The sequence below is a fragment of the Thalassophryne amazonica genome, chromosome 9, assembly GCF_902500255.1.
Source record: "Thalassophryne amazonica chromosome 9, fThaAma1.1, whole genome shotgun sequence".
NCBI classification, from domain to species: domain Eukaryota; kingdom Metazoa; phylum Chordata; class Actinopteri; order Batrachoidiformes; family Batrachoididae; genus Thalassophryne; species Thalassophryne amazonica.
In genome coordinates, this window is record NC_047111.1 from 44,507,819 (window position 1) to 44,523,415 (window position 15,597).

Consider the following 15,597-nt stretch of genomic DNA (forward strand, 5'->3'; position numbering starts at 1 on the left):
TACTGTGTGCATTATTTACTTCCATTTGGAACAAATAGAAATATACAAGCAGACTGGAAGAAAATCTTTCTTCTCCCTCTGTGGAAGGACAAGATGAGCAACTGGATTATAACAACTCTATAGCAATTACATGGGTATTACACTGCTGTCTATGCTGGGCAAGGTAATGGAAAGGATAATACGTTACAGCACCTTCACACATAACAAGATTGAAGCCAACTAGCGCATGAAGGAGGAATCACAGGCCATTTGTGAAAAATCAGAGCCGTGTTGGCCAAATTCCAGGTGTCATACACAAACATCTCACACCGCTTGCTGGACACTTAGAAAAGGCGGGTGTGGCTATTTGCACTCCTGGTATGATAGTATACAGCAGGCGACCACATTCAACATGTCTGTGAAAAGTGTCTAAGTGCAACATGAGTGTGGCATTACCTGGCAACACACATGAGTGTAATTGTGCCACCCCACACACACACACACAAATGCCATGTGGCATGTGGAGTGTGTCATCGTTGTCCGCGCCCCCCAACACAAATGGCTTGTTGAGTGTGTCATCCCCACCAACACACACCATGAATCCAGCACTGTCAAATGTGGCTGAAGGTCCCGGAGTCCGATCGCAGTCCAACGCAGTGCACTGCTGGACCAGCTGACCGCTGTGTCCTGCAACTCAGCTGGACAACACGCAGTGCACATGCACAGCACGGTGTGAAAACGGCCCAGCCGGCTGATGTCATTTCCACCACGTAAATTGTAGTTTACAGACAGAATGAGTGGGAATGAAATAAAACAATAATGGTGAAGGCGTGAACTCATTCTTGTGTGATCGCTTTGCTGTAGACATACGGTGCATGTCTGCTGACCACCAACTGACAGCTGGACATGAACGTGCACACAAGGTGTTCCATTACAGCACAGACATCAGACAGATGCAGGACAAACACATAATACATACATGACCAATACACAACCATCTCTGGTTCTCAAGACAGACACCTAAGTGGCTCTTCTCTCTCTCTCTCTCTCTCTCATCTCTCCTCTCTCTCCTCTCTCTCTCCTCTCTCTCTCTCTCTCTCTCTCTCTCTCTTTTTATTATTATTATTTAGGTGTACCTTAGCATACACTAGTAGGTTTCCACCTTAGATTTGGAATGTATAATAGAGATTTTCATGAAATTAAAATCACAGAACAAAGCAACAAAGAGTGAGCCTTTTTTCCTGTGAGCTGCCAAGGTCCGCTGACAGAGGTGGGTGTGTCCCTCTGCGACGTGCAGCTGTTCAGATATCTGTGCTCAGTGGCTTGTAGAATATTGAAGCCGCATAACTGCAGCGTGAAGCATGGATGTCGGCATGCTGTCCTCACGTGGGAATAAAATAAAACATATTGCTTCAGCTGACTGGCGCAACCCTGGTGAATATCGTGCCATGCAGGAAATCACCCCACAGGATGCCCCCCACCCCGAGACGCGTGTCACTGTGGGATTTCCCCACATTGTAATAATTACAACACATATCACATTTGTGGCGGATCACTGCTGATGTGTTCATGATACAAGAGCCCGGCTCTTCATGACACGGGAGCCGGCTGGCTCTTTATGAGACAAGCGCATCAGGTAATTCATGTAAAACATAAAAGGGAGAACAGTAATCCACATAATTTCATTACTTTCTGGTGTACATCTAGGCAGAGGCTAAATCCACCCTTTATAACAGGAATTAAGTATTATAAATTGTGATGTTTATTAATTTTTTGCTCTGATACTGTGTGCGCAACTTTCTACGTGCTTGCATTGTGTTCGTACGTGCGAACACAAGCATGCACAAAACCATCGCTGCGGTATCGTGCATGCCTGTCTGATCGTACATTCCTCCTGACAGCAGGTAGAATATTTTGTGGTTCCCCTTTCGTTTTGGTTTGCGGGTTTTTCGTCCGTTTTTCTGCATCTTTCGTGTTATATGTGAAGGGGCCTTTTGAGGTTTCAGTTCCAGTTATGTGTGGCTCAGTAACCAGTGTAGTTTGGTGTCACACCCAACAAATCATGCAGAGAGGACCTGCACATCCAAAACACATAAAGGGCATGCTGGATCAAGAAGAAATATACCAAAAATAGAATGATCCACACCACCACAGCGCTCCCATGTAAAAAAGCTTTATTAATGAAGACGTGACGTTTCGGGCAAACTGTCCTAAAGGGCAGAGCGCTGTGGTGGTGCAGATCGTTCTATTTTTGGTACATCCAACAAATCAACCATCAACTGCATCCTACTGGATCTCTGTGAGTAAAATGCAGTAAACACTAGTTTGAATATCAGCAGGGCTTCTCTCTAGGCTGCACTGCTTTTCAAAAAGACTTTGACTAGGGTTGTAGGGATGCGCTGTTGGACATCCTGAGAATTCTACAGGATCTCCAATAAGTTGATGGGCGTCATACGCAGTCAGTGCACAGGTACTATGAGTGCTCAACAGGGGTGCAGGTGGGGGCAAGAGACAGACAGCGAGACACAGAGAGAAAGAAAGGTAGATAGTTTGTCAGATTTCACATATTTAAAATCAAATAAAACAAGAACAATCTGAGATTTCTGTCATCCGCCAGTCCGGATCCAAATCACCTCCAAAATTCTGTGAAGTCTTCCATGCCCTAATATCTATCTGTGGTGCAAATTTGGTGAGAATCCGTGAAGCAGTTTTTTTTTTTTTTTTTTTTTTTTTTTTTTGATGTTATCTTTCAAAGCCTATATACTCGTAAAGTGAAATCTTGATCCAGAATCCGGATCCAGATACAGCTCACCTCCAAAATTTAATGGAGTCTTCCATGGCCTAATATCTATCTATGGAGAAGTTTGTCAAAATTTGTGCAGTAGTTTTGACGTAATCCTGCAAATAGACAGACAGACAAATAAACAAATGCCAGTGATTTAATTATGTCCTTGGCTCACGTAATTCAATAAGAACTGGATATCAGCAGACAATCACAGTGAGTTTCACAATGGCTGTGAATATGACTCTTCTGTTGTGCATCTGATTTTCATGTTTGGGTCTCATAAAAGGGACCCTGCTTCTGTATTTTTCTTGTATCTTCATCACATTCCATCCAGTATGACTATGCACCAAATTTCTCAAATATGAGGAGGTCATGTCCTCCAGACTAATATCACTGTGTAAAAACAAGAAAACACTTAGTTTTGTTATTGTGCCTGTTTTTCTAGCAAATGGCAGCGAGCTGTTTATTGGAAGCGTACGGTACGAGGACACAGGTGCGTACACTTGCATTGCCAAGAATGAGGTGGGAGTGGATGAAGACATCTCCTCGCTGTTTGTTGAAGATTCAGCCAAGAAGACCCGTAAGTTACTCATTGTAAACTCACTCAGTCACTCATCTTCAACCACTTACTCCAATTAAGGGTCACAGGGCTGGAGCCTATCCCAGCAGTCGTAGGGTGTGAGGTGGTATACACCCTGGACAGGATGGCAGTCTGCCCCAGAGCCACATATAGACAAACAAACACATCCACACCAACACGCACACCTACGGACAATTTAAAGTTTCCTATCCACCTAAGCTGCGTGTCGTTGGAAGTGGGAGGAAGTTGGAGCATCCACAGGGAGAACATGCAAACTCCACACTGAAAGGCCACAGGTGGGAATCGATCCCATTACCTTCTTGCTGTGAAGCAACAGTGCTAACCACTAATCCACCGCACTGCCCCTCAGTGTAAACTTTTCACTTAAAATGATTTTGGTGATTAATTTTAAAGCTGGTCTGCAGGGTTTAAAGTTGTTTATTCGTAGACCTCTGTCAATTTTGACAGTATATTTAGTCATAGTCTTGACTAAAATATCAGTTTTAATCATAATGCAATTATCTGAGTTGTTTGTTTTACTCTGCTTGCTCGACTAAATATGACAAGATTTTTGTCAGCAAAATTTTAGTGATTAGACAATCACAGTTGATTTCACTTTCACATATTTAGTTGATTAAAATCTTGTCATATTTAGTCGAGCAAACAGAATGTTTTCATGAGCACAGCATTAGCCCTTTATAACTACATGGGAGCTGCTATCTCACACCACCATATTAATATTGTTGACCAGATGTGACATACTTGCTCCATCCTTTACATTTTGCAGTGCAGCAAAAAGACTGAACAAAAATATAGAAATCAGTAGTTTCTCCCCTATACACTGTGTTTCAGTTGCTTGTGCAAGTTGACAAGTTCGAGAACCTTCATTTTTGTGAAATGGAGGGTCCTAAATATTACTAATCACAAGAGAAGGCAAGCGAACATAAATTCCCACGGCCAAAAAAATGAAAATGTGATGGGAAACAATATCACAACAGGCGACCGCATAATGTAATCTGTGGCCTCACCACTAGATGGCACTAAATCCTACACACTGTAGCTTTAAAGAAAATTGTTCTGTAGCTACAGTCAAAGTAAAAGTAAGTCCCTTCGGCTGTGCCCTTGTTTGCACTCGGGGTCGCCACAGCAAATCCAAGGTGGATCTGCATTTTGAATTGGCACAGGTTTTATGCCGGGTGCCCTTCGTGACGCAACTCCACATTACATGGAGAAATGTGGCAGGGGTGGGATTTGAACCCGGAGCCTTCCACATTTAATCTTATCCAACTCAATAATCACAAAAAAGTAATTTCACGATGTAGCAAATCATCACTGAACATGTTTGTTTTTTTATTTTTTTCCCATCTCGTTGATGTAAAAGGGAGAAAGATGACTATCCGTCACTTCACCTTCACTCACCATTATGAAAGGAGGAGGTGCTTTTACTGGGTACTTTCACAGACATGTCACTGACAGTTCCACTGCAGAGAGCCAGGCTGTATGAGGGTCTCAAAGAGAGAAATGCATTTCAGATTGCAATCAGTCTGCAATACCTTTGGAATGCACTGTCTTAAAAAAATACCAGACAGCTACCTGATCAGAAGAGAAGCTAAAGGGACAAAGTATAATGGGGAAAATGTCAGATAACAGGCACATCAAAAAGCTTTAGTTTGCTTCCTCACCCTGACGAGCCCAACGATGGCTTTAATTCAGTGGCTGTGTCGTTCTCATAACAGACTTCCTTCTAATTACCTCTGCCAACAAATTTGGGCAGAGGTTATGTTTTCACCCCTGTTTGTTTGTTTGTTTGTTTGTGAACAACCTGTAACCCACAATTTTTCATATATTGTTATGAAATTTTTAAAGAAGATTCTAATCCTCATGGGCAAGAACTGATTCAATTTTCAATGTCACAGGTCAAAGTCAGGAAAATCCTTGGAAAATTGGAAAAGTCCCTATCTTTAACATTAAATGAATTTTCAAAAATTCATCTCTGTCCAAAAAGATTGAATTTCTTTCATATTTGAGACTGTTATGTAGGATGATAACCTTTATCAACGGACAAAGTTTTATCTGGATCTGATGCAGATTACTGATTTTGTGGCCATTTAAATTTAACATTGAAAACCCTATTTAATGTATATTTTACTTTATATCTTAATCAAATGTGCTCCAATCACACTGATATATGTAAGTGAGGTGCAGACAGGCACTCACTATCACCTGAGAAAGGTTGATCCGGATCTGATCCGGATTGTGGATTTTGAGGACATTTGAATTTAATGGAAAAACCTATTTGGTGTACATTTTGCATTATGTTTCAATCAAAAGTGCCTCAATCACCCTCATGTGTGACAATGAGGTGCAAACTGGCACTCTCAATGAAGTTTGATCTGCATATCATCCGTATTGCGGATTTAGCGAATATTTGACTTTAACATTGAACAGCCCTTTTGATCTATATTTTGCATTATATTTTAGCTTCTGAAAAGCTACTCCTAACAGGACTTTTCCAAGGTAAAAATTTGTGGAATTGGAAACTAGTGCTGGTTTGTGCTCTATGAGTGTGGTGCTCTAGTTTATGGAGTGATCTGACTGAGAAATCACCTTTACAACAATTAAATCACATTTACCATGGTCTTTGATATCAGGCCTTTCATAATATTACACTGCTTTGATTGATTAACCTTAGCTACCTTTTGTTAATGGGGTGAATAAAAATAGCACAGTCTATTACTTGACCCAAGTGTGTAATATGTAATTTGTAATATGTAATGGTGTTGACATTTACATAATGTGTTTGGTGCACGAGAGAAACACATTCCCTTTATTTAAATGTTATTTAATATTTGTTTCTTTTTTCACCCCCTTCTCCTTTCTATCCCTCTCTGTCTGACTGTGCAGTTGCAAACATTCTGTGGAGAGAAGAAGGTAATAATACACCAGTCTCCAAAATGCATTTCTGTTTTGTAAATAAGAAAATAAGATCTGCATGTTCAATGCCCGTGGCCAGATGTTTGCACTACTGTCTATCAGAATCACAAATGTATTTGCTTTCTGGGAGAAACTTTTTGTTTAGTTTTATTTTCAGAAGAAGCTGTTCACCCTCACATGCTTAAGGCTGTATTTATGTACTGTTGAGCTGCTTTTGCTGAAATGCGTCACTGAAATAGAGTTTTCAGAGGTCAGATTTGTACATATTTAGGATTTTTGTTGATTTATTTGTTTATTTGTTGTCTATGACAAGATGTCTAAGAATACAGCATTGTGGATGTGACATTTTTAATATAAGACAATATGGTACAGTACATGCAGTCACCTTCAGTTTCACATTTTATGATGCATCCTTTTGTACACACAATAAAACAAACAATTTAACAAGATACCCATTTGCCAAAAAGGGTGTAGGGAGAAGCAAAAGCTTATAAACGCCCACCCCTTTGACCAAAAAAATAAAAATGTATACATATGTATATAAAACTATACATGTACGAGGTCTGTCCAAAAAGTAACGGACCTTTTTATTTTTTTCAAAAACTATATGGATTTGAATCACGTGTGATTGCATCAGCCAAGCTTGAACCTTTGTGCGCATGAGTGAGTTTTTTCACGCCTGCCGGTTGCGTCATTCGCCTGTGGGTAGGCTTTGAGTGAGCACTGGTCCACCCCCTCGTCGGATTTTTACTGTCAGGGAAATGGCAGAGCGACTGCCGCTTTGCTCCATGAAATTTTTTTCAGAAACTGTTAGAGACAGCCAGTTGGAAACCATTCGAAAGATTCAGATGGATTTCGGTGAAGATTCTGTCGGCGTCACACGGATTAAGGAGTGTTAAAACCTTTTTAAAGATGACCCACAGCGGCGGAGGGTGTGCCGCGCACCGAGCGGCCATCGACAGGCTGGATCGACCAGATCATTTCTAAACTGAATGCTGTGTTGATCCGGGACATCGTGTGACTACCACAGAAATGGCAAGATAGCTGGACATAGCACTTGGAGGATTTCGCGCGTCGGCACGGAGCAGCTCATGGCGCACAACAAAAAAAAAACACCATGTTGGAAACCATTTGAAAGATTCAGACGACTTTCGATGGCTTTTCAGTCGAGTGAGTGTCCGAGAAATTGTGTAACAGCTGGACATGCCCCAACATGTCCTGTGAGACTTCCAACATGGAGGTGTTTTTTTTGTTGCGCGCCATGAGTGGTACTGTGCCGACGCGCGAAATCCTCCGCACGTTTTTCATTACAAAATCTCCTGTAACAGTGGAATGTGCCGCAAAAGTGCTATGTCCAGCTCTCTTGCCATTTCTGTGGTAGTCTCACGATGTCCCGGATCAACACAGCGTTCAGTTTAGAAATGATCTGGTCGTTCCAGCCTGTCGATGGCCGCTTGGTGCCCCGCGCGCCCTCCGCCGCTGTGGGCCGTCTTTTAAAAGGTTTTAACACTCCTTAATCTGTGTGACGCCGACAGAATCTTCACCGAAATCCATCTGAATCTTTCGAATGGTTTCCAACTGGCTGTCTCTAACAGTTTCTGAAAAAAATTTCATGGAGCAAAGCGGCAGTCGCTCTGCCATTTCCCTGACAATAAAAATCCGACGAGGGGGGTGGACCAGTGCTCACTCAAAGCCTGCCCACAGGCGAATGACGCAACCGACAGGCGTGAAAAAACTCACGCATGCGCACGAAGGTTCAAGCTTGGCTGATGCAATCACACGTGATTCAAATCCATATAGGTTTTGAAAAAAATAAAAAGGTCCGATACTTTTTGGACAGACCTCATATCCATGAAAACAAATACAAAATATAAATTAATCACTGAATGAAAATTTCAAAACACAAACATGCAAACAGCAGTGCACCATGCACAACCCCCCCCCCCCCAAAAAATGATTAACCTAAATCTTCATGCTATAACAACTAAATATGTTTTTGTTATTGTTGTTGTTTTAAGAATTTTTTATAGAGCCTTTTAAAGCCAACCAAGTTACCAAATGATTTAAGGTCATCAGGCCACTTATACCAAATATTCCAAACATTAATATTCAAAAGTTATTATCTAACAATTGCAAAATAAATAAATAAAGTGGTACTTTACAATTAGTGATAACAAAATTTAAATAAACTTTAAAAATGCATATTAACTAATTCAAATTTCCCTCTGGTCACCTCAACAGCCAGCAAGAGGCACTAAATTTCATTGTGTAATGTCTACATCAAAATTCACAGATGGAATGACAATATTTTGTGATCAACAGATGTATACTTGAACATCCTACCGCACAAATATGAAGGAAATCCAACAAATGTTCCATGAGATGTTGACCATTGAGCTAAAATTCTGCTTGATTTGAGATGCTTCCTGCTCACATTGTTTATGTATATTGTGGTGGAATTTTACAGGGACAATATATTTTTGTACACTGACATTTTATCCATTTTTGATACACAGCCTGGTAGGAGTGCTTCGCTCAAGCATTTCTTAATTGGCCGAAACCAGGTTCTTGCAGCTGTGGATAACTCAAAAGATGTTATGTGACTGTATGGGTCCAACCTGCTAATCCAGGGAGATCAAACCAGATATAACATATTCTGGCCTTGGGACTCACTCAGAACAATGTCAGATTTACTTATTCTGTTCTGACCTGTTTTTCCTCCTTGCATGGAGAAATATAATACATAAACATATTTTCAGCATATGTTGGCTCTTTATTTCCAGTATACAGCACTCATAGGTTTTGATCAACAATTTTCCACAACATCATTAATATAATAGAAATCCACTGAACTGTACCTTCTGATGAACCTCTTTCAACTGTATAGGCCTCTTGTGGATTGCAAACTGAAATATCTCAGGGACACAAGCATCCAACCATTCACTTGGTATTTGTCTGAAGTACCTTTTGGCAGTGAGTACAGCCTGTATTTTGTAGGATTATGCAGTAAGTACCGTCACACATCATAATTTGGAAATATTCTGCATTTCTTCCTTGAAGATCCTCTTGAGCTTTGCCAGGTTGGACGGAGACCATCAGTGAAGCTATTCTCAGGTCTGTCAAGAGATGTATGATTGCGTTCAAGCCTAAAATTTAGCTGGGCCACTGGGACATTTACAGAGTGGCCCTGAAGCTGCTCTTGCATTGATTTTCCTGTTGGAGATTGAAGCTTTGACCATTGTTCAGACTTTTTGACTATTACTTGTTTCCTTGCCTGCAGCACTGAACTACCCACCCGACAGTAGTCTGAGTCTTATACAGCATGTGTCTTTTTAAACTTCAAACTGGATTATTGTAGTAACAGTTGTCTTGTATGCTTCTTCATTGTGCACACAAGTTTACTGATGTTCAAACAGAATAATCACTGGGTTCATGGGCCTGTATTCACAAAGATTCTAGAGTCCTTTCTAAGAGCTCCCAACTCAGCCTAAAGATTCCTAGCAAGGAAGCGTAACTTAAGAGTGATGCAGGAAGATTCTGGGAGCAACTCTGAGCAAGGAGTAGACAGAAACATTTATCTTTATGAGGAGGTGTGTTGACCCCGTTGCTAGGTATGACACAAAAAGCTGTGATTGGTTGTCACAAAAAGGGAAAGAGAAAAAACAAATGCACTCTGAACTTCTAGTTATGAATGGACAGTAAAATTAACCGATCATATACCATACGATACGATATACGTCATTATCCCAATAAGGGAAATTCATGTTGGACTCATATACTGCATGCAATGCACAATAAAAACAATTAAAAGAAAAAACACAATAAAAACAATAAAATCCATAAAAACAATAAAAACCTCATCCAATATAAGCACCCCACATAAATTTGAATATAAACAGGACACAACAACCGACAATATAACAGACAACCCCCCCGCCACCCCATATTGCACACTTCCCCTTACCATAAATGCCATGGAGCCATCACACGGTTTTGCTGCCTTACGCAATCTTATTCAGAAGTCTGATAGACGTCGGCACCCGAACTGTATTAAGAAATGTGCAAATAGTTTAATGTTATGATGATGAAAATCAGGCAGATTATCTTAATTTTATGTTTACTTTCCATGCTGGTAAGTGACAAGTGTGAGAAGCATTGGTACGTGCTGCAATCCAAAGCAAGAGCAGAGATTGCAGCACACAAGCCAAGTTCTTCTCAAACAGGTGAGAGTTTTGGACATAGCACTTTCCCGGCACATTCCACTGTTAAAGGAGATTTTGTCATGAAAACAGGAGCGGAGGAATTCACCACGGAGTCGCTAATGGCGCGGAACGAAAGCACCTCCGTGTTGGTCTCACAGGACATGTTGTGACATGTTCAGCTCTTCGACAATTTCTCGGATACTCACTCGACTGAAAAGCCACCCAAAGCCGTCTGAATCTTCCGAATGGTGGAAGAGCTGGGCATGTCCTGTGAGACTTCCAACACGGAGGTGCTTTTTGTTCTGCGCCATTAGTGGCTCCGTCCTGACGCGCGAATTCCGCCGCACGTCTTTCATTATAGAATCTCCTGTAACAGTGTAATGTGCTGAAAAAGTGCTATGTCCACCTCTCTTGCCATTTCTCTGGTAGTCAGATGACGTCCCGGATCAACACAGCCTTCACTTTGGAAATGATGTGGTCGTTTCAGCCTGTCGATGGCTGCTCGAAACGCGCCATCTTTAATCCGGTTGTAATGCTCCTTAATCTGTGTGATGCCCATAAGATCTTCACTGAAAGCTATCTGAAGTTTCCGAATGGTTTCCACCTGGCTGTCTCTCAGTTTCTGAAAAAATTTTGATGCAGCAAAGCAGCAATCGCTCGGCCATTTTCCTGACAATGAAAATCCGCCGAGGGGGTTGGACCACTCTCACAGGTGAATGATGCAACCAACAGGCGTGAAAAAACTCACGCATGCGCACGAAGGTTCAAGCTTGGCTGATGCAATCACACGTGATTCAAATCCATAAGGTTATTGCAAAAAATAAAAAAGGTCCAATACTTTTCTAACAGACCTCGTACATGGCTCATTATTGGAATAATCACTGACATTTCTAACAAATCCATACGTAGCTCATTATTCATCACTTTATTATTCGGTGGGACCAAAGCTTAAGATGCCTTGTGAATAACTTTTATCTTAATAAGGGAAAATGACATCACTAAGAGCTACTTTTAGCCTTAGGATGCTTTGTGAATATGGGCCCTTCCACTCTAATTTCTGTTTAACTGACAACCAGTTCAAACAAGATGAGAGGTTGTTCCACATTGCTTCCATTTAAGGAATCTATTGAAGTCAATGTTCATTTTGGAGTCTTGAAGAGCTCAGAATCCTTTTGGATCCTCTTCAGTTTAGTCTGTCAACACAATCTTGATAGAGAAAGACATATATATGACTTGAAGGAATCATATCCGATCAGCTGAATTTGTCATAGATGAACTCTGAGCATACTACAATTCAAGTCAAGTTTAGGATTATGCATCAGTGCTGTGTGTTGATGCGTCCACCCCACCACAGAACCGCCCCAGCTCCAGGATGTAGACAAACGATTCTTTCTCACCTTTTAAAAGTAATATCTATCTGCCACAGCCAGGTGAAACATGAGCATCCCCTTGGCCTTTTCTCGCTGCTGAATTCTTCAACACTGGAGCATCTGTGCGCTGGATGCTCGCTTATTCACAGTGATACTCCTCATAACTAACTCCTCGTAACTAACCACTCATTTTCCATCAAGTAATTGCAGCCGTACCCAAGGATCCTCTGAAGTAACCTAATACCAAAGACATCTAGTTGTTACCTTCATTAGAGTCTTACAAAAATGCACAAAGACAGGAAGTGCAAAGACCCTAACAACTTAGACCTTTGTTCTCCTGCCAAGATATGCCAAACACCTCTGTAGAGCAACCTCATGACTCTATAAGGTCTTCCCAGGCATCTCCCGAGCATCTAAAATGATTTCTGATGGGACTGATTGGAAATTTCCCTGATTGAAATTTTGTGAATCAAAGAAAGTTGTTATGGATGTTTTTACTCTCATCTGACCACTTTTTTCAGTAATGAGTAATCTAACACGTTAATCTTTCCAGAACAGTAATCAGATTAGTTACTTCTCTGAGTCACTGTGTGTTACCATCATTTTTGTATGTGGGTTGATCACAGCTTTAAAACAGGTGTCCCGACGAGATGCAGGGGAGGTCTGAACTGCCCTCTTTCAGAGAGCTGCTGCACAGAGCCACATCCACCATGCAGCTCAGCTCCAAGTTGAAAAACAGTTGTCTCTCAAAGCGCAGTGATGCTCAGAGCTCACTGATCTGAATATAATACTGGATAGCTCATTGGCCCACGCACTCCGTACAAACCATTGAAGCAAACTGGCGGCCATCTTACCACTCACAAGTTATGTGACCTGCACATAGACGGCTTATTAGAACATCAACAATTTGGAGTAATTACTGAGCTGATTCTCCCATTTTCTTATTTTTGTTCTACAGATAATGTGACCTTCATCACATTCATCATTATCATTATTATCGTTATTATTGTCTTTCCCTATATGCTGGAATAAGGGATAGAACTCTAAAAATTATTGTTCATTACTTTCCATTTCAATCATACTCACAGGTGAAATACTCATCCACATCTTTTGAACTGGCAGTTTGCGCAGTTTATAGCTGCACATGAAGGTATTTATTAACAAAATCACAAAGAATAAAGTTGCATTTGCCTGGTTAAAGAGCAGAACAGAACAGAACATGCATGTGGTAATATGGCGGCCGGTTTTCTTCCGGTTTTCTTCAGAAATATTGGCCAATGAGCTATCCAGTGTTATATACCGATCAGTGTCAGAGCTATGGTTTTAAAAAGACATTTTTACGCTTTTTTTTTTCTTTAAAACTCTGTGCCGCCCTGAGCGTGTCCTCGTTAAAAATGGCTGATCTGCAACGCGCTTTTTTTTTGCTTTTTTTTCCACCCAAATGCACCCAAGTCTCTTTCTGAGAAGGACATGACATCAAAACGCTGATAAAATCTTTCTTACCTGTCAGTCTGGTCATGTTTCTGCATAAATTAATGTTATCCATTCTTCTGGTCAAGCAGCAAGCCAGGGGCAAATCCATGCAGGAAAGGAGTGTGGGCGGGGGGTGGCTCCCCACAACAGCCCTAGATTAAAGGTCCACTTTTGAAGACATTTTTTTCATACTATTACTACTACTAATACTGCTTATAATAATAATGATCATAATAATTTCAACAACTATAATGTTTAGAAAGAATTTAAATTTTAGAATAGTTACATTTATAAACAATGTAGGTTAGACATTGTTTATTGTTTTACCATTACAGTGCTGTCAACAGTTAAATCTGAGATCAAGAAAGATGTCTTTATTTTATTTATTTATTTGTTTTTTGTTGTTGTTGTTGTTTTTATGTTCACTGAAGTCAAGAAAGGATGACTGTAAAGTTGGCAAAACAGGTTATCATTTTCATGTTGAAGTGGCAGGGGGTTGTTGTCGGAGGCTGCTGAAAGTAACTAATAAAGTAACTAGTAATCTAACTTAGTTACTTTTAAAATTGAGTAATCAGTTAAGTAACTAAGTTACTTTTTTCAAAGAGTAATCAGTAATCAGTAATTCCATTAGTTTTTCAAAGTAACTGTGGCAACACTGGTACCAAAGCAGCTCCTACATAATTTTTGTTTCATTGAATACTGTTGCATTCCCTTGTGATATTTAAATGGATTTTATTGGTTTATTACTTCTCTGATTTGGTACTTTCCACACTTTTCTCTGACTGACAACCAACCTTGTTCCTAGGCCATCATCAGTCCAGCTTTTACTATCCTTTGAGGTTGTGGCAGATTTATTCATCAGACAGTACACACACTGCAAATTATTTGGTTCTTACCAAGATAAAACAACTTTAGATTTAGAAGTGTGAGATAATTTATATTGTTTAGTTTCTTATTTTAAGTGTTCAACATGCATATTTCTAGATTTAATCATCTTAATTCAAGACATCCTGTCAAGTAAAATTATCTGTCCATGTAGCAAGATTATTTCCCTCAGATTCAGTGTTTTTGTCTTGTTTTTAGGCACCCCCTTTTTTGCAGTGCAGACAAAATAAAGTTGCCTTTATGAGTTTGTCATCATTATATAGTATGCTGACTGACTGACCGAACAACCTACCACCTATCTTGCAGCTCACATCATTTCACAGGGTACATGTCTGCTTATCTAAAGCTCCATAATATGAGGGAATAAGTGGAATGTGTGCTGAGCTTGAATGTATTTTCTATCAGGCATGGACTACATATCCTTTGGAATTCAATCCAGCTTTCCAGAAATAAAATCCACCATGAAACTTCAGGGTCTCCGTAGATATTGATTTAGATTGATAAGAGGGAGATAAAAAAAAAATAACATAGCCAGCTTGAAACATAAAATGTAAAAGAGGTCTGGTAACAGAGGTCTGGTAACTTTCTGAATGCACTGCATACATTACCCTCCAAAAGTATTGAAACACTTGGTATTTCACACACATGAATTTGTTTATGCCATTTCAAATCCAAACATTCAAAAGGCTCTAGGCTTGCATCTTAGATGCACCTACTGGCAAATTGTAGCTGAACTTTCAGGTCTTTTTTAAGAAACTCATCCTCTATACCACTTCATCATGAAGCTGTATAACTGGGGATAAAAAATTCACAAAACTATACTATACTATGCACGTTTTCTCCAATCACAGCCACAGAAACCTATAACTTCTTCTTCGTTGTCTGGGTGTTTTGGTGGCTTTCCTCACTCTTCTCCTTCTTGCAGTCACTCAGTTTTTGAGAACTGTTTGTATTTCTTCATAACTGATGTAAATAAAGTCCAAGACATATTCAGTGACTTGGAAATGTCATATATATATATGTTCATATATATATATATATATATATATATATATATATATATATGTTCATATATATATATATATATATATATATATATATATATATATATATATATGAACATTTCCAAGTATATATATATATATATATATATATATATATATATATATATATATATGAACATTTCCAAGTCAGTGAATATGAATAAAATACAACTCAGGGCGACTCAAGGCGAAACAGCTCGTAAAATCGAACCACGAAACATTGCGCCAATGGGCAGGTGTGCATGATGCTGGTGCAATGGTTCGTGCATGTGGGAACACACTGCCAGCAGCTGCACACATTATGCAGCATGAAGAAAAAAAAAAAAAAAATACATGCTGTGATGGT

General features: G+C 39.9%; 1 protein-coding gene across 1 annotated transcript in view; it reads left to right on the plus strand.

Annotated features, from left to right (window-relative positions):
* The window catches only part of fstl4 (follistatin-like 4), a 273,186-nt gene that overhangs the window by 210,218 nt on the left and 47,371 nt on the right, over positions 1-15,597 (plus strand). Inside the window, exons 6-7 of the mRNA XM_034177979.1 lie at positions 3,210-3,344; positions 6,249-6,275. Of these exons, the coding sequence (XP_034033870.1) occupies positions 3,210-3,344; positions 6,249-6,275 (162 nt within the window). The remainder of the gene's footprint in view (positions 1-3,209; positions 3,345-6,248; positions 6,276-15,597) is intronic.